Source organism: Hippocampus zosterae, chromosome 6 (assembly GCF_025434085.1).
Source record: "Hippocampus zosterae strain Florida chromosome 6, ASM2543408v3, whole genome shotgun sequence".
NCBI classification, from domain to species: domain Eukaryota; kingdom Metazoa; phylum Chordata; class Actinopteri; order Syngnathiformes; family Syngnathidae; genus Hippocampus; species Hippocampus zosterae.
The window spans coordinates 24,739,602-24,757,926 of NC_067456.1; the positions used below are offsets into that span (position 1 = coordinate 24,739,602).

The 18,325-nt window shown below is 43.1% G+C and overlaps 2 protein-coding genes across 3 annotated transcripts in view; both read left to right on the forward strand.

Annotated features, from left to right (window-relative positions):
* Positions 1-18,325, forward strand: part of ehmt1a (euchromatic histone-lysine N-methyltransferase 1a) — a 134,286-nt gene that overhangs the window by 63,026 nt on the left and 52,935 nt on the right. The window lies entirely within an intron of this gene.
* Positions 1-18,325, forward strand: part of arrdc1a (arrestin domain containing 1a) — a 33,883-nt gene that overhangs the window by 15,078 nt on the left and 480 nt on the right. The window contains exons 4-7 of the mRNA XM_052068282.1: positions 1,816-1,970; positions 6,978-7,160; positions 12,992-13,168; positions 16,579-17,098. Coding sequence (XP_051924242.1) covers positions 1,816-1,970; positions 6,978-7,160; positions 12,992-13,168; positions 16,579-17,098 — 1,035 coding nt within the window. The remainder of the gene's footprint in view (positions 1-1,815; positions 1,971-6,977; positions 7,161-12,991; positions 13,169-16,578; positions 17,099-18,325) is intronic.

The window sequence follows — 18,325 nt, forward strand, 5'->3', positions numbered from 1 at the left end:
GGCATCACCAATAGAGCAAAAACAACAGCAGCAAAAATAAATAAATAAAGCATATGTAATTTAATGAAAAATGGGAAGTGGAGTAATTTATTACCCGTTAGTCATGTAATCCCCACCTATTTATTTATTTATATCATGTAAAATATAAAACAGAATACAGTGATTTGCAAATGCTATGTCAATTGAAAACACTACAAAAACAAGATAATGAATGTTTGAACTGAAGAGAGTTATTTTTTTGCAAATAGTCACTCATTTTGAATTGGAGGGATGCAACATGTTCCAAAACAGTTGGGGCGGGGTCATGTTAATCACCGTTTTACATCTTTCCTTTAAACAACACTCACTGTTTTTGAGAACTGAGGACATTGATTGTTGAAGCTTTGTCGTTGAAATGCTTTCCCATTCTTGCTCTATGTACACCTTTAGTTGTTCAAGAGATTGGGTCTCTGTTGTTGTGCCTTATAATTATATATATATATATTATATATAGGCGGCCCGGTAGTCCAGTGGTTAGCACGTCAGCTTTGCAGTGCAGAGGTACCGGGTTCGATTCCAGCTCCGGCATCCCTGTGTGGAGTTTGCATGTTCTCCCCGGGCCTGCGTGGGTTTTCTCCGGGTGCTCCGGTTTCCTCCCACATTCCAAAAACATGCGTGGCAAGCTGATTGAACACTCCAAATTGTCCCTAGGTGTGAGCGTGAGTGCGAATGGTTGTTCATTTCTGTCTGCCCTGCGATTGGCTGGCAACCGATTCTGGGTGTCCCCCGCCTTCTGCCCGAAGACAGCTGGGATAGGCTCCAGCACCCCCCGCGACCCTAGTGAGGATCAAGCGGCCCGGAAGATGAATGAATGAATGAATATTATATATATACCGGAGACAAATTCCTTGTGTGTTCTACGATTCTGATTCTGATAATGCACATATTTTCAATGGGCGACAGGTCTGGACTGCTGCCAGGTGATTCTAGTACATGTATTCTTTTATTATGATGCTGTGCTAACTTGTAACACGTGTAGAATATAGTTTGACAGTGTCTAGCTGCAATAAGCAGGGACATCTCTGAAAAAGAAGTTGCTTGGATGGCAGCATATGTTGCTCCAAACCGTCAATGTCCCTTCCAGCATTAATGGTCCCTTCACAAATGAGCAAGCTAGCCATGCCATAGGCACTCACGTTGGCCTTTTTTAACTTTACACTAGAAATAGTGCAGATGATCCATTTTGGCCCAGAGAACAATCATGTCCATGATTTCTAAAAACAATTAAACCCTTTCTGGGACAACGGTGACTACAGTGGACAGCTGTAATAACCTGTAACCCTGTAACCTATACTGTATAGTCTAGGTAACAGGGTGCATGGAAGGGTTACAATTGAAAGTGATATAATTTGCAATGCACCCAATTAGTTTGCAAACACTGTTTGACCAGTGAATGATGTATGTAGTCCACTACGTAAAGATTCCAATAGTGAGCAGAGAATGTGTTAATGATTCTGAACACAGCCAGTGCAATCGACCAATGTGCCAGACTTAGCGACTTCGGTGCTCTAGTAATTAGCAAATCGTCTGACTTACAACTGGCGTTGGACTCTTTTGGAGACTCTTAAGAATTGGGCCCAGAAGCAGTCAGAGCGACAAATGTTTACCCCTCCCACCTCTCAAGCCATTTGCCATTTCATTTTGTTGTGCTTGGTAATTGAGAATGAGTTAACACAATCATTGAAGTTATTGCTAGTAGTTTGAATTATTTTTTGCTTGTAGTTTGAATAACTACAGTGCCTCTCTAAAGCACATGTTTTTTTGTTTTTTTTCCAGGCTCTGCTCCAACATCGTTTGAGGGCAACTATGGTAAAATAGTGTACAGATTAAGAGCTTTCGTTGACACACCACGCTTTACCAAAGATTACAGCACAGAGAAAGCATTCTACCTCTTGGACCCCCTCAACTTAAACAAAATTCCAGACATATGGGTGAGCCATGCACTGTATTTATTTTGCTTGAGGAATGCATTGTTTGGACAAAGGTATTGTGGCATTTGACTTTCTTTCAGATGACTGCTGACATGCAGCTAGATAACCCCCCGCACTTTCCCCACTGATCAACCTTGAATCACAGGGTTGAGACATACTCACAACCGCTGTAAATATAAATATGTGTATTTATTTATTTTGCACATGGATAACACAACAATATAATAACTTGTGCATGTGAGATTGGAAAGGGGGTTTCCCAGATGTGTTAGGGCAGTCGGCGGGGTGCACCATGAACTGTTTTCCCGTCAATCACAAGGCACACCTAGACAAACAATCAACATGAATTAAAATAAGAGGTGTGTTTGTGTTACAACATATCTGTGATTGAGAAGGTGTGCAATGAGGTTCAGTGACTTTGACTTGTCAAATATGTTTGAAGTTTGGTTTTAAACTTACTTAGTGAAGTTGCCTGATCAGATAGAGAAACGTAAAACATTGAAATAATCTGTTGAAAATGTTTTCCAAAAGGGTCGCAGATGGTGATGTTATTTATTCAAGTAGGTTTAGTGATTAGGGGTCAAAAAGTGAGCATACCTATCCATTTTATAATAATAATAATAATAATACATTTTATTTGTAAGCGCCTTTCACAACACTCAAGGACACTTTACAGACAAGAGCAAACAATAAAACCACAGATAAAATTATAAATAAAAAAGAGATAAATTTAAGTGGAATAACTAAGTCTGAATAGGTGGGTTTTGAGCTGGGTTTTGAATGTGGGAAGAGAATCAACGTTACGAATATTGGGTGGAAGTAAGTTGCCCAGAATTTGGGGGCAGAGCAGCTGAAGGCTCTGCATCCCATTGTGCTGAGACGGGCAGAGGGTATAGAGAGGTGGAGGGAGAATGAAGACCTGAGTGAGCGAGAAGGAATGGAGATCTGAAGAAGATCTGATAGATGTGGGGTGGGGGGCAAGGTTATGGATGGCTTTGAATGTGTAATTCTCACAAGGGTCCCGGGGGGTACTGGAGCCTATCCCAGCTGTCTTCGGGCACTAGGCGGAGGAGACCCTGAACTGGTTGCCAGCCAATCGCAGGGCACACAGAGACAAACAACCATCCTTGCTCACACTCACATCTAGGGACAATTTAAAGCATTCAATCAGCCTCCCATGCATGTTTTTGGAACATGGGAGGAAATTGGAGTACCGAGAGAAAACCCACGCAGGGACAGGGAGGTGCATGGATAGTGTTAAAAAGATTTAGCGGTGAATAACTGGGCGGCCCGGTAGTCCAGTGGTTAGCACGTCGGCTTCACAGTGCAGAGGTACCGGGTTCGATTCCAGCTGCGGCCTCCCTGTGTGGAGTTTGGGCCTGGGTTCTCCCCGGGCCTGCGTGGGTTTTCTCCGGGTCCTCCGGTTTCCTCCCACATTCCAAAAATATGCATGGCAGGCTGGTTGAACACTCTAAATTGTCCCTAGGTGTGAGTGTGAGCGCGCATGGTTGTTCGTCTATGTGTGCCCTGCAATTGGCTGGCAACCGATTCAGGGTGTCCCCCGCCTACTGCCCGGAGATGGCTGGGATGGGCTCCAGCATCCCCGCGACCCTAGTGAGGATCAAGCGGTACGGTAGGTGAAGGTGAATAACTGAGAGGGACACTTTAACTTATTCATGTTGAAATCAGAATCAGAATCAGAATCATCTTTATTGGTCAAGTATGTAGAACACACAAGGAATTTGTCTCCGGTATAACACGCTGCACTAGTATCATCGTAAACAACAAAATCATTTAACCATTTTAGAGTAACCAGTAGTTTTGTAGTACCATTTTGTGGTGCAAGAAGAGTGACTATGTCAGTGACTATTTAAGGAGTTAATGGCTAGAGGGAAGAAGCTGTTTAAGTGTCTACTGGATTTGGTGCGCATGGATCTGTAGCGTCTGCCTGAGGGGAGTGGCTGAAAAAGGTGGTGGGCAGGATGCGGGGGATCCAGGAGGATTTTACGTGCCCTTGTCTTGATTCTTGCAGTGTGCAAGTCCTCAAGAGTGGGTAGGGCGGTGCCAACGATTTTTTCTGCCGTCCTAACTGTCCGTTGAAGTCGGATTTTGTCCTTTTTTGTGGCGGACCCAAACCAAACCGTGATGGAAGAACACAGGATTGATTCGATGACTGCCGTGTAGAACTGTCGTAGCACCTCCTGTGGCAGGCCATGCTTCCTCAGCAGCCTCAGGAATTACATCCGCTGCCGGGCCCTTTTAAGGATGGAGATGGTGTTGACTTCCCACTTCATGTCCTGGGAGACTGTGATTCCCAGGAACTTTAAGGTCTCGACGGTTGACACAGGGCAGTTGGATAGTGTGAGGGGCAACTGAGGAGAAGAATCTTTCCTGAAGTCCACGATCATCTCTACAGTCTTGAGCGTGTTCAGCCCGAGGTTGTGTCGGCCGCACCAGAGCTCCAGCTGCTCCACTTGTTGGCGGTACGCAGACTCGTCGCCGTCTTTGATGAGACCGATGACCGTGGTGTCGTCTGCGAACTTTATGAGTTTGACAGCTGGATCTGTTGAGGTGCGTTTGTGTAGAGAGAGAAGAGCAGTGGCGAGAGGACACAACCCTGTGGGGCTCCAGTGCTGGTTGTGCGTATTGATGATGTTGTTGCTCCCAGTCTCACCTGTTGTGTCCGTCCCGTCAGGAAGCTGAGGATCCACTGGCAGATCGTAGGGGACACACCGAGGTGGAGTAGTTTGGGGGTGAGGAGTTCCGGTGTTGAGAGGAGATGATGGTGTTGAACGCAGAGCTGAAATCCACAAACAGAATCCTTGCGTAGGTCCCTGTGCTGTCGAGGTGCTTGAGGATGTAGTGCAGACCTATGTTGACTGCGTCTTCCACAGACCTGTTTGCCCGGTAGGCAAACTGGAGAGGGTCCAGCAGGGGTCCAGTGACGTTCTTTAGGTGGTTCAGCACAAGGCGTTCAAAGGACTTCATGACCACAGACGTCAGGGCGACAGGCCTATAGTCGTTCAGTTCCGATGTTGCCGATTTCTTGGGAACTGGGATGATGGTAGACCGTTTGAAGCAGGATGGGACCTCACACAGCTCCAGGGATATGTTGAAGATTTGTGTGAAGACCGGAGCCAGCTGGTCAGCGCAGACTTTCAGGCAGGAGGGGGACACTTTGTCGGGCCCCGGAGCTTTCTTGATCTTTTGCTGCTTGAAGAGCCGTCTCACGTCCTGTTCGTGGATCTGTAGTGGAGAAAAGGAGGGGGAAGGGAGAGTGGTTTCTGGTAGAGGTGTGTGTGTGTGTGGGAAATGGGGGTGTCCTTTTCAAATCGGCAGAAAAACATGTTTAGTTCATTAGCAAGACCCTTATTGTTCACTGTTTGGGGGGATGGCATTCTATAGTTAGTGATTGCTTTCAGGCCATTCCATACAGATGCAGAGTCGTTAGCAGAGAACTGGTTTTTCAGCCTCTCTGCATAGCTTCTCTTTGCGATGTTAATTTCCTTTGTCAATTGGTTTTGGGCATGTTTGTACAGTGCCCGATCTCCACTTCTAAATGTGGCCTCTTTCTCTTTCCTGAGTTGCCTGAGTTTGGGAGTAAACCATGGCTTGTTATTGTTGAAGGAGCGGAAGGACTTCGTTGGTACACACATGTCCTCACAGAAACTGATGTATGATGTTACAGTGTCTGTGTATTCATCCAGTGTGCCCGTTGAAGTTTCAAAGACGCCCCAATCAGTGCAGTCTAAGCATTCTTGTAGAGCTAGCTTTGCTTCATCTGTCCATTTTTTCACTATCTTAACAACCGGTTCAACACATTTGAGTTTCTGTCTGTATGTAGGTATTAAGTGGATTAAATTGTGGTCAGAAAGACCCAATGCTGCACGGGCGACTGATCGGTATGCCTTTTTGATTGTTGTATAGCAGTGGTCTAGAATGTTGCCTTCTCTGATGAAACAGTCGATGTGCTGCTTATATCTGGGAAGTTCACGGTTAAGATGTGCTCTATTAAAATCGCCCAAAATGATCAGGGGTGACTGGGTATTTTAGTTCGAGTTTGTTTACTTGTTCGGCTAGCGTTTGTATCGCCGTGTTAGCGTTAGCTTGTGGCGCAATGTAAACACCGACTAGTAAAAAGGAGGTGAACTCACGTGGCGGGTAGAATGGCTTGCAGTTTAAAGACAGCGACTCCAGGTCCGGGCTGCAGTGTGCGTCGAACTTCGTGACATCAGTGCACCATTCTTCGTTGATATAGAAGCAAATCCCACCACCTTTCGATTTCCCTGATAGCTCCGTGTCGCGGTCGGCTCGGAGAAGGCGGAAGCCGGGTAGATGTAGCGCGGGATCTGGATGGCGGTCACTGAGCCAGGTTTCAGTGAAGCAGAGCGCAGCAGAACGTGCAAATGTTTTGTTGGTCTTTGTGAGGAGAAGAAGTTCATCCATCTTGTTTGGCAGAGATCGTAGATTAGCAAAATGGATCGATGGGAGCGGGGTTCGAAATCCGCGTTGCCGGAGCTTGACGAGCACGCCGGCTCGCTTCCCCCTCCTCCGGCGGCGTTTCCATGCTCCGTACAGCGCAGCCGCTCCGCTCGCGATTAGCTCCGAAAAACCTTGTGGATTTTCGTGTGCTGGTGAAAAAAGACCGAGCGTAGACTCCCCAATGCGCAGCAACTTTTCCCTCGTGTAAGTAAGCCGCTCAGGGTCGCCAAAAACAAACGAAAATGACAAAAACAGGGATGATACTAGGGAGCGTGTGACCGAGGCTGCCATACCTGTCGGCGCCTGATCACCCTGTAAGAAAATAATTTTACTTTCCTGGACTATTTTATCCAAGACACTTTCACACACGCATTCACACAGGGCAGCTGAGAGACTTTTTTTATCTTTTATTTAAACAGGATAAAAATAAAGTCTCATTGAAATTAAAATCTGGTTTTGAAGAGAGATCAAGCTTAATTTAACAAATAAGTCAGCAATGTCCTGTAACTGCCTATCTCTGTGCAGGGTACCTGCTCCTCTTCAGTGATCCAGGAATTCAGCTACATGCTATTAAAAAGTGGCACAGTGATGCTGAAAGCCCAGATTGACCAGAAGGGTTACATACCAGGCCAGGTCATTCAGCTGTCAACTGTCATCCACAATAAATCGGAAAAAACTACAAGCAACATCAACGCTTCCCTTGTGCAGGTAAACCTTCCTGTAATTACTCAAAATATTCACCGATCGGTGAAGTTTGTTTCTACTTGTCCTGAAAATATTTGGATGAGTATATATATCATTACACAATTGTTTCCATTCCTGTCTGTCAATAATATGATATTACCAGCGTGAGTCAAGATGAAATGACATGAACATTTACTTTCACGATTGCCATGGCCAAAATGATCCTAAATCTGCATTATCATAAGATTGTAAACAACCCCCCCCCCCCAAATTCACAATCTGAAACATGTACAATTTCAAGCTGAATTTTTAGCTAACAAGATTTACAAGGTTCTCACTTGTTTGGCTGTATTCAAATCTCTGATTGACTTTCGGTTAACGAGGGAGAGACTGAGAATCGGTTGAACTTTTCTCAATTCAATTGTGTCAATGTCCAATGTCCAGTCAATCAAGTTCCGCTCCACCTGACATTGACAATTGGAGGTTGCCATAAACATGTACAATACAGTAGAAATTGAATACATTGATTTCGCCACAGCTTTTTCACATCATTTTCTGTCTCTCCGATGCAAATGTGTATGGACACATATATGCATGTCAATAGGCCTCCCTGCGTTTGGCCCGCAACTCGCCGGCAGTACACCGCCAGAGGTCAACAAATATGACTCAGAAATTAAGACACAACACAAAAACACACTTTTGGAGCGAGGAGGAAAAGAAAGTCCTGTTGTGAATATGTTTTATTGACGGTAAAAAGAAATAAGCGGAAATAACGTCTATTTGCGTCATAACGTTATTTGTAAATTGCAAGCTTAGAATGGGAGATTCCACAATTATCACAATTACCATCTACACGGAAGTAACTGTCCATTCACGCATGTCAACGGGTTGTCCTGAGTGTTTCAGAAACCAGAACGTTGACCTTAACCCGAATATTGACTGCATGTAAAAATAGTCATTCAGGCAGCCAAGAAGTTAAACTGCAACTACAATGAGTGGTCAAAATAAAATGCAAATAAACACCTAACAGCTTTATGGGTTAAGCCTTTTCCGTTTCAGAACCAGCACTGGCCCTGTATTTTGCTGACGTTGGACCAACACCTACCAAATAGGGCAATTTAATATCCTTTCAAAAATCTGTACTATTATTTGGTCCCCATATATCTTTAAGATTTGTGCAAATTGTTCACCAATTTTGAGTGGTGAATGTTAATGATTGAACAAACATGCTGTTTTAAAGGTGTCCTGAAAAGTGATGATAACACAGCACATTAATAGAACTAATCACTTCATCACCGAGTACGCCGCTACTTGGCAAAACAAAAAACTAAATAATTTCTAGTATATGTCAATCCTAGTAATCTGCAGGCTACACCGTCAGAACGTAAAGTGAGAGCCGCCTTCTACGCCACCAACACAAGTCTCTTCGCCTCAAACAGAAGGCAATGCTGCTGAATGTTAATTACTGTATAAGGTTTTATAATTAAAGCTTGAAGTAAATACGTGTACTGCTGTAGTATTTGTCTCAAATATGTAAAGTATAATCACTGTTTACATATTTTAAACATGTTGCCACCCACATACACTTACACTAAAATTCCTAGTGGGGAGCAAACCCTCCTTCACGGTTTTTCACTTATCGCGGCAGGGTCCCGGTCCCCATTAACCACGATAAGTGAGGGATCACTGAACAATGATTTATTTTAAAGTGCTCTCGATAGAGTTCAGTTTACACCTTTGGTTTAGGTCGGACATACAGCAGATTGTTTGTGGTTTTCTATTATTTTCACAAACGCTTGCGGTTCACTATGTACTGTAAACCTGTTGTTGTAATGATATATATTGAAATTATTGGCTTCTCCATTGCGAGACTAATAAAGGTTTTCTTAAAGAGTAAATATTTAATCTGTGTCTAACAAGTTCAAATTTGACTGTCCAAAGTGGGTACCAAGCCCCAGCATTAAACCAGGCCAGAGGTAAAATTATTGAAGGCCTGAATAGTAGTTAGCTACCTATCACAGTTCTGTTAATGGTACTGGAGAAATTGAATGTATTTGCCTTTTTTTTTAACTCTCTAAGAATTATTTTTTTAAAACTTATTTTCAATCTTTTCTCTGACTTGCAATAGAATGAAAGCATTCGCCGTAAAAGCATGTCATAAGCTGAAGCTCATTCACCCCAGTACACTTCCATTCATGTGCAAAAGGCATGTCATGTGCAATTATATTATGACATGATATGGAGCATCCATCCATTTTCTAATCCTCTTATCCTAACGAGGCATGGGCGTGAGACACCCTGAATTGGTTGCCAGCCAATCGCAGGGCACACATAGATGAACAATCATCTGCACTCACAATCACACCGAGGGCCAATCTAAAGTGTTCCATTAACCTGCCACGCATGTTTTTGAAAGTGGGAGGATACCCGAGTACCCGGAGAAAACCCGCGCAGGCACGGGGAGAACATGCAAACTCCACACAGGAAGGCCGGAGCCGGAATCGAACCCTGCACCTCTGCACAGAGGCCAATGTGTCATCCAGTCGACCACCGAGCCGCCAATAATACAATACAATACAATACAATACAATACAATACAATACATGCTGATTTATTAAGGGTGTGGAAAATAATCGATATTAATCGATACATCGATGCGCACGTGCGCGTTCCGAGTGCATCGGCTCATTCACTGGGTACGACGCGATTGGCGGGTGAAATCGCGATTCATCACGATGCATTGATGGGTATCGGTAAAATCCGATTCAAGCGCCGTTTTATTCATGTTAAACGTCACCTATCTGCCCTTTCCTAGGCGCAATGAATGCACCATCATTGCTTTGCGTTTTGTGTTGAATACGGACGGTAGCCGTGCGTCACATACAGTCCAGTACACAACTAGCGAAACATTATGGAAGTTAGCGCAAGGGGAGGCGAGGAAACTACTATATTTAATGCAGCCGCAACATTCAAATCTTATGTTTGGAAATACTACGGCTTCGAAAAGAAAGACGGAAAGCTTGATAAAACCTCCGTAATTTGCAAGGAATGTCGCACTAAGAAGCCATACAACGGCAGGACCACAAATATGCAGACCCACTTAAAACGATGGCACCAGATCACCGACAAGTTTCCTTCCCGCTCCCCCACTTCCACGCCCAGTTCCTCGTCGGACATCGGAGAAACTCTTGGTAAACCAGGTCAGGATCAGAAAAAAATTGCCTCTTATTTTGGGAGTCCCCTTGCAACTCACTGTGACCGCGCAATGGCTATAACTAAGGTCACTGCTTATTTCATATGCAAAGACCTCCAGCCATAGCGTGGTGGACAACGAGGGTTTCAGACAGCTCGTGCATGTTTTGGAACCCAGGTATAAAATACCAGACAGGTCTGTGTTCACTTACATATTCCCGATGTGTACAACAAAGTAAGAAGTGAGATTACTGTGTCGCTGAACAGTGCACAAAGAGTTGCACTTACAGTGGATGGGTGGACATCTTGCGCTATAGATTCATATATATATATATATAATTATTATATTTCATATAAGACACTCAGTGAGAATAGTCTGTTTGTGTTTACACTATAGCAACAGCTGTGAGTCTCAGGTGCCAAATTGTTTACATTTTCTTTGCACAAAACCCAATTGTGAAAGGGCTTAAATAAGTTGTTTTACAAGTTCTACTGTTTATAAGGAATAAAGTGGTATCCTTTTTGTAATACCATACTGAATTCCATCTTTTTAAAAGCTTTTTTTCTTTGCTTATTTACATCATGTTTAATTGCACAATATCGCAACAAATTGCATTGTATCGTATCGCATTGATTTGAACTTAATGTGTATCGCATCGTATCGCATCGTGACGACGGTGAAACGTATCGCATCGTATCGCCAGAAAATTCCATGTATCGTTTAAGTATCGCATCGCTGGCAGTGAGTGCATCGAGATGTGTATCGAATCGTCCTCAGTGCTGAGATTCACATCCCTATGATTTATATAGCGCTTTCACAACAGCGGCAGCTGTAACAAAGCGCTTTACAAAACAGTTAACATAAAGTAAAATAATAAACACAACACATGACATAAAACACGGACAGTCGTGCAGTCCTAACCACTTTTCCGTCACACGCTTTGTTGTTTTAAGCAATTTGAGATGAAAGAGGAGAGAATCAAAGTGTCCTTTAACCAGTGGATCAGAGACGTCATGCTCAAAATGTGCACACGTCGGCTACAAGCTAAGTTTCAAAGTCAACAAGAAGCTGTAGCATCCATTGACGAAAAAAGAGATTGGTTCACTTCTCCTGTCACATGGAAATCCATTTCAATTCCAAGCGGCGACTCACGGTTCCAAATACGCATCGGCGCTCTTCGCCAACGCTCCTCTCTCCTCATCCCCAACCTCAGCGGCCATCCATCCAGCCGCACCAACGCCAACTGTCCAACAGCGCTGACATAGCCACTGAACAAATCGGGGTTGTGAAAAATGCTGCCCATTACTGGCGCAAAAAACACAAGCACCAAAGGTCTGTCCAGCACCGACGGTCAATGGCGCCCACATTCCTCCCAATCAAAATCTGTGCTGGTACAGGCGTGCTGCCGAGAAGGCGCAACCACCAAGCACAGATACTGCTCCTTTGACGAATGTCGTGGCCAAAAAGCGCTGAAAACAGTCCATATCAGGTCCACACAATGAAACAACAAACAACAAGTGACAAAACAAAAGACAAAAACAGCAAAAAAGAACAAAAAAGCAAGGTTCTTGAAGAGCATTTGCCGAATGCTGCCTACTCGGGCGCCATCTTGGAAAGAAAAAAATAATAATAATAATGATAGGCAGCAATCAATCCATTATCTGAACCGCTTTATCCTATTGAGGAGTTTCTCGAGCAAGCTGAAGTCCGTCTTAGGGCAGTAGGTGGGGTGCACCTCAACTAGTCGCCAGCCAATCGCAGGGCACACATAGAAGAACAACCATCTCCGCTCACTTTCACACCGTGGGACAATGTAGAGTGTTCCATTAACCTGCCATGTATGTTTTTGGAATGTGGGAGGAAACCGGAGTATCCAGAGAAAACCCAGGCAGGCACGGGGACAACATGAGCACGTGAGCATTTTGTCATACACATCAGGCATGACTAATTGATTTACACTCTATCCAACCGTTACATTAATGTAAAAGTTAGTTTGTTTATGGTTTGGTTGATCAAGATTTTCATGACTACTTCTTGCCATAACAAGTGAACGCGATTGCAATATTTTTTTTTCTCTATGGATAACAGAGACGACGAGCTCATTCACGATTCTCTGGCATTTGGCACATAGCTGATAACTGTGACTGTTCCCTGAGTGATTGACAATCCATGGCAAATAGAATGAGATGCTTAAGTGTGGTTATATTCCTTCAAAAAGAAATGTCTCATCTTGCAGCATGCGCTGGTGTAGGGCAGAACATTCGTACCTCCAAAATCATCACTTTTCTGGATACAAAAAAAAAGCATTTTTGTACAACCATTAACACCGCATTGTCAGAGAGGGCAAGCAGATTTCAATGCTTTAGACAACAACACAATTGTGTGACTTATAGTACAGATTTGTGAAAAGATTTTGGCCTGACGCCAGCGATATACTTTCTCGTGGGCAGATATGTCAAAACTTACTGCCACAAGACAATCTTTAAATGTTGATGAATAATAAAATTAAAGACTTGTTGAGCTCATTTCAGTTAAAAAAATCAATGTCTGTCAAGAATAGAAAATTTCAGTAATGTGTTGGCAAAATTAAACATATTGATGGTTTGAAGTGACTGTAATGCAATGAGTTATGCTTGTAAATAATTGTGTCCTTTTGTTTCAGAGAGTAACCTATCAGACAAGAAAACCCACCCATGATGTGAGGGTCATTGCAGAGTTGGAGGGAGGTCGCGTTAAGCCCGGCAGGCATATGGAGTGGAAGGAGCAGATTATTGTTCCTCCTCTTCCTCAATCATCCCTTGTTGGCTGTGACCTTATAAGGATTGAATACTACGTTAAAGTAAGAAAACACATTTGTATTTTACCTACCTACAAAGCCACAAGTCGATATTAGTTCTTTTTTTTTTTTTATAACCCCACCCGACAACTTCATGCAGTGACTTTCAAATGTACTTTTATTACTCCTCAAACTTTTTCTACATTTTGTCACAGTACAGCCCCAAACATATTTATTTTATTGAGATTTTATGGGATCGATCAACACAAAGTCGTTGCATAATTTTATCATTGAATTTTTTTAAATAAAAGACACTTGACTTTTTGAAGTGTACTGGGGGCCGCCACTTGCTAAATTAGGGAAAGAAGGCAAGGACACACTAAAATCACCTGTGTCCTCACACAGAGTACCTCTGTTGAAGGCAAACTTTTTCCACAAGCAAATGTTAATGTAGTGTACCGGTAATAAAATGTAAAGCGGTTCTGTGCTATATCAGTAAGTTGCTTGTTTTTCCAACTTCCATCACTATGGCTTTCAAAGTTGACAGTTATGTGGCATATTAAAATAAATGCATTTTCTAATTGTATATACATAGTTGGGTCTTTGGTTTGGCAGCCCATCTGCATAAAATTACAAACAAGAAAGTCTTGTTTGCTGCAATATTTCCAATTCGGTGTGAGCCATTTTGAAATGCTGCGTTCAAACCGAAAGAGAGCTGAGCGTACCATTTCTAATCGATGCAGTTCGTGCGGTCAGGCACGATAGTGTACCGGCTGACGTGAAAATGTTTGCTCCTTTTCTCATTTTGTCGCGGAAGTGAACTCTCGGCAGAGGTGTGTCACCGACAGTTAATTGTGACATCCAGAAGGTACTTCACATGTCACACGCAGCAACAATTGCACACGCACAGACCCGCAAGCAAATAACATTAAAAACAAAACAAAATTACAGTGTAGTAAAATAAAAACAGTATGTGGGGCAATATAAGATAAGATAAGATGAGATATCCTTTATTCGTCCCACACTGGGGAAATTTACAGCCTCCAGCAGCAAGAATGTATGTAGAAAGAAGAAAGAAGAAAGAGAAAAAAAACGACAAACATCTTTCAATTAAATGCAATATGAACACAAAATGGATAAATCGCAGTACTATTTACAATTTTCCTTCACATCATTTAATTGTTATTATTATTATTATGATTGTTATTTTTTATTCATCAGCCTGACAGCAGTCGGTAGGAACGAGCGTCGGTATCTCTCCTTCTTGCAGCGCGGGTGTAACAGTCTCTGGCTGAAGGAGCTACCAAGTGCTGTCAGGGCGGGCTGGAGGGGGTGGGAGAGACTGGCCATCATAGCTTTTAGCTTAGTTAGCATCCTTCTGTTGCCCACCTCCTCCAGAGTGTCAAGGGAGCAACCCAGGACAGAACTGGCCTTCCTGACCAGTCGCTCCAGTCTCTTTCTGTATATAATTGCGGTCTGTGGGATCGGTAAGTATACAACACAGACAGCGTCCATTAACGGTCGGGAGTCAAAAAGGAGCAGGCTTGTAGAATGAGGAGCTGGCTGATCTGGTGAGTGTACTGAATCGTTTAGGGTTGTCCACTTGTTACCACATTGACGATGACGAGCATTGTTCAAACTTTTTTCTTTTTTTCATCCGCTCGAAGCAACTAGGGTGTCGTCATACAACAACAAAAGCATGTGACATGCTGGACGATGTGATATATCGTGTCTGGAGAGAGAGATACATCTGATGCATTATTATTAAAACAGCGCATTAGAGTTAACATGGTTTACTCAAAAGTGATCAGTAGGAACGGCAACTATGTCAAGGTGTGCAGTCATTTTCGTCTACAAAAACTGCCTTTGGAAATCAATTAGACTACTCTCGCCGGCCTACATTGGGGCACTTGCTTCGCGACCGTCTGTTCATCGCTCACGCTGGAGCCGCTGTTAAATGTTGCCAACAGCCACCGCATCCTATAGAGTTCTTTTTCCTCAAGTAGTGATTGAACTTGACCTCAGAACGACATTATGTTGTTGACGTCGGTGGAGACAGTTTGTGACTGGAATATAAAGTGGCCCCAACCGTTACGCGGCGGCGCACTGCCGGAAACGACTTCAAAATAAAAGCTCCCCATTGCATTGAAGTGAATGTTATTTGGGAATGCAAGGTTTATTTTCAAGCTGTTTTTCACACCCTGTTGGTGACGTGTTACTGGTAGGGGTGTTCACACAGCAGACATTTGCATCGGTGTTACACCGTGTACATTTTGTGGAGTACATGTATAAGCATGCATATAAAGCATGTATAAATGTGTATAAAGCTGCTTACTAAAGAGAAGCGTGATAACCCAGTTGCAGCCCCACTTGCGTTCACATGGCAGTTTCTGCGGTCATGCAATACAATAATACGGAAATAAAACATGCGCATGCGTAAAGTGTACTTCCTTTTCCCCGCCTTGTTTGTGACATATCGAAAAACCATGGTTTATACTTCTGACAAATCAACGCTGTGGTCTATCAGACACCGTAAAAGGATGAGAGAGATAAAGGAAAGATGGCAGAAGTACAACAGAGCACAAAAGCAAGGCATTCTACGATTCATTGGGCAACAAATCGACGACATCGTGTCATTCATGGCCATGTGGGCGAAACGCCGAGAAAACAACATGGATGAAGACACGCAGTTCTGTTTGGTGGGATGGAATTGTGAACGGATCGTTTACTCATTCAGACTGAACATCAAACATCAGAATGAGCAAAGAAGCATTCGGATATGCGTGCGCTAAGCTTTGCCCATCCCTCTCACGTGTAACGACGGCCATGTGAGTGCCGATCAGCGTTGAATAACGGGTCGCGATCACCCAATGGAAACTGGCTACCAACGCGTGCTACAGAACAACGATAGGACGTCTTTTTGGTTTTGCTGAAACACAGTCTGTGTCATCGTTCATCGGACTTGTTCTTCCATTGTTTCGGAAATGAGCCAAGATTAAATGGTGAACTGATGGTTGAAAATGGCCCAAATTTTGAACAGCGCTGGGGCTTTCCTCAAGTTCTGGGCGCAATCCATGGTACACATATTCTTATTATTCGACCTCACGATTGTCATATGTCATGTACAATATTGCATGAGCACTTTTTGTTGCAGTTGCCTTGACTTTTTTCCTGACAGTTTGATATAGATTACATAAATATATAAATGAATAAACGGGTACTCGAGGCAGACAAAATGCCTCCAGCATTTTTAACCAAAATACTCAAATTACTTGAGGACCCATTTCAGTCTTTATGCATACTTTCCAAATTGAATAGTTCTAAAGGTCTGTATTTTCTTTAATTGCGTTTTCCATGACCTGCTGTCTAAGTTGTTTTACCCCATATAATTTAGGCACAGAAAAGTAATTTGAGGTGAATTGAGAGTGTAATATGGGTCTAACTGTTGAAACCTTTCATCTCCTTTCAACCAGGTCAGCCTTAAGTCTCCGAATGTCCTCTTGACGTTACCGCTCCAAATAGGGAATGTCGCTTTGGACAAGAAGTTTCACCCATCCAAAAATGAAGCTCGTCTCTCTTCTGCCCATGTTGAAGACACAACATCTGACTCAGCTTCAGCTGCTACATCGTTGTCACCTCCCCTTGCCCCAAAACCGACTCCACGTCCCGCTCCTCGGTCCAGACTTTCATCCTCCAATACTCCAACCGCTCCACCCACTGAATACCACCTTGGTGCTAATGGTGGTGCGCCTATGAGTGGCAGCCTCGCAAACCATCGGCACTCCCAACTTGTGTCGCCAAGTGGATTTAGTTATGCTCCCGGCCTCTCTTTCCCTAACAGTCATCAGAATCGGTCAGGCACAGACCACGGCAGAACTCCAATTAGTGGTTCCACAAGGACCTCGACTCTTCCTTCTAATGATCACACTGCGAGCTCAGTGTTAACTCCAGTTAGCCTGCCTCCAGACTACAGCAACTCAGCGTTCCCACAAGGTTAGCTGGCATCTTTTAGTTCATACTGTGCTCACTGGAATAAGTGGAGTGGTTGCGTGGATTTAGATCCTTTGCTGATTGTCTTTATTTCAAACATGTAAATAAGGTAATCAAATTAAAATGGACATAAAATTAAACATAATTATCTGTAGTTCAATCGAGGGAGAATATAAACAATCAGAAATGGCAAAGGCATAGCAGACTTGAGAGAGGGTGGGAGGAAGTAGAAACATGTGTTGGAGATAATTCCCAGGAAGACCAAAAATGGTGAAGATTGGGACCACAGAGGTCTTTCAGAGGACTTTGAGCATGTTTTCTTTCCCCCCCATCATGTCATTCATTAGTTAACAAACTGCCCCAGTGACCTCATGCTATGAATGCTAATAGCCTGATAGCCTACTGTGGCAAATGTAAACAAAAAACCTAATTCCAAGCGGACCAATGAAAATTGTAATGGCACCATTCCGAACTGACCAATGAAAAGGCTTCGAACATCGTTCAGTTGTGGACCCGCACACCTTTCACGTCTTTCATTCATAAAGTAACATCATTAAAAAATTATGTAATTGATTGCAATTTAATATATAAAAATGTAAAACCTAATTGATACATGTTGTCTGTTATGAAAGTATAAGATTATTTTTTTAATATGCATTTTTACATCATAAATTAGGCACTGACTCATAAATTATGCACTGAGTGGGTTTAATCCCCACAAAAAGTTTTGCTTAAATCCGCTCCATGCCACGGAGCAACAAAAGTAGAAAACTGGATATTTACTTGGGGCGCAATGAAAACCGATTTGAGTACAGTGAAAAAGTAGCTCCTTTCCATGAAAATTTATCAAATGTTCCAAGGAATTTGTATATGGTGTTCATAGTATTATGATCTTGACCATTGATTGATTTTGACCATTGAGCACACATTTGATGATTTGTACTATGAAATCAGGTTGACATGGTTTAGAGAGCACAATCAGTTCAGATCAGAAAGATTTGTTGATTTGGGAAATGTGCTAAATGCGGTCTCATTGTCCTAACTGTAGGCAGCTTGGATATAACCATTTACAAAGATGCTCCGTGACAAATGAGACATTTGCAGTTTGATGAAATCAATGCGAAATGCCATTCAGATTGCTAGGTTGTTTGGGATTGTGTCCTTGTTACTTTGAGCGAGTGGTATCTTGTTGTGGGCTTCAGAATGTTTTTCACCAATTAACTGCTTATG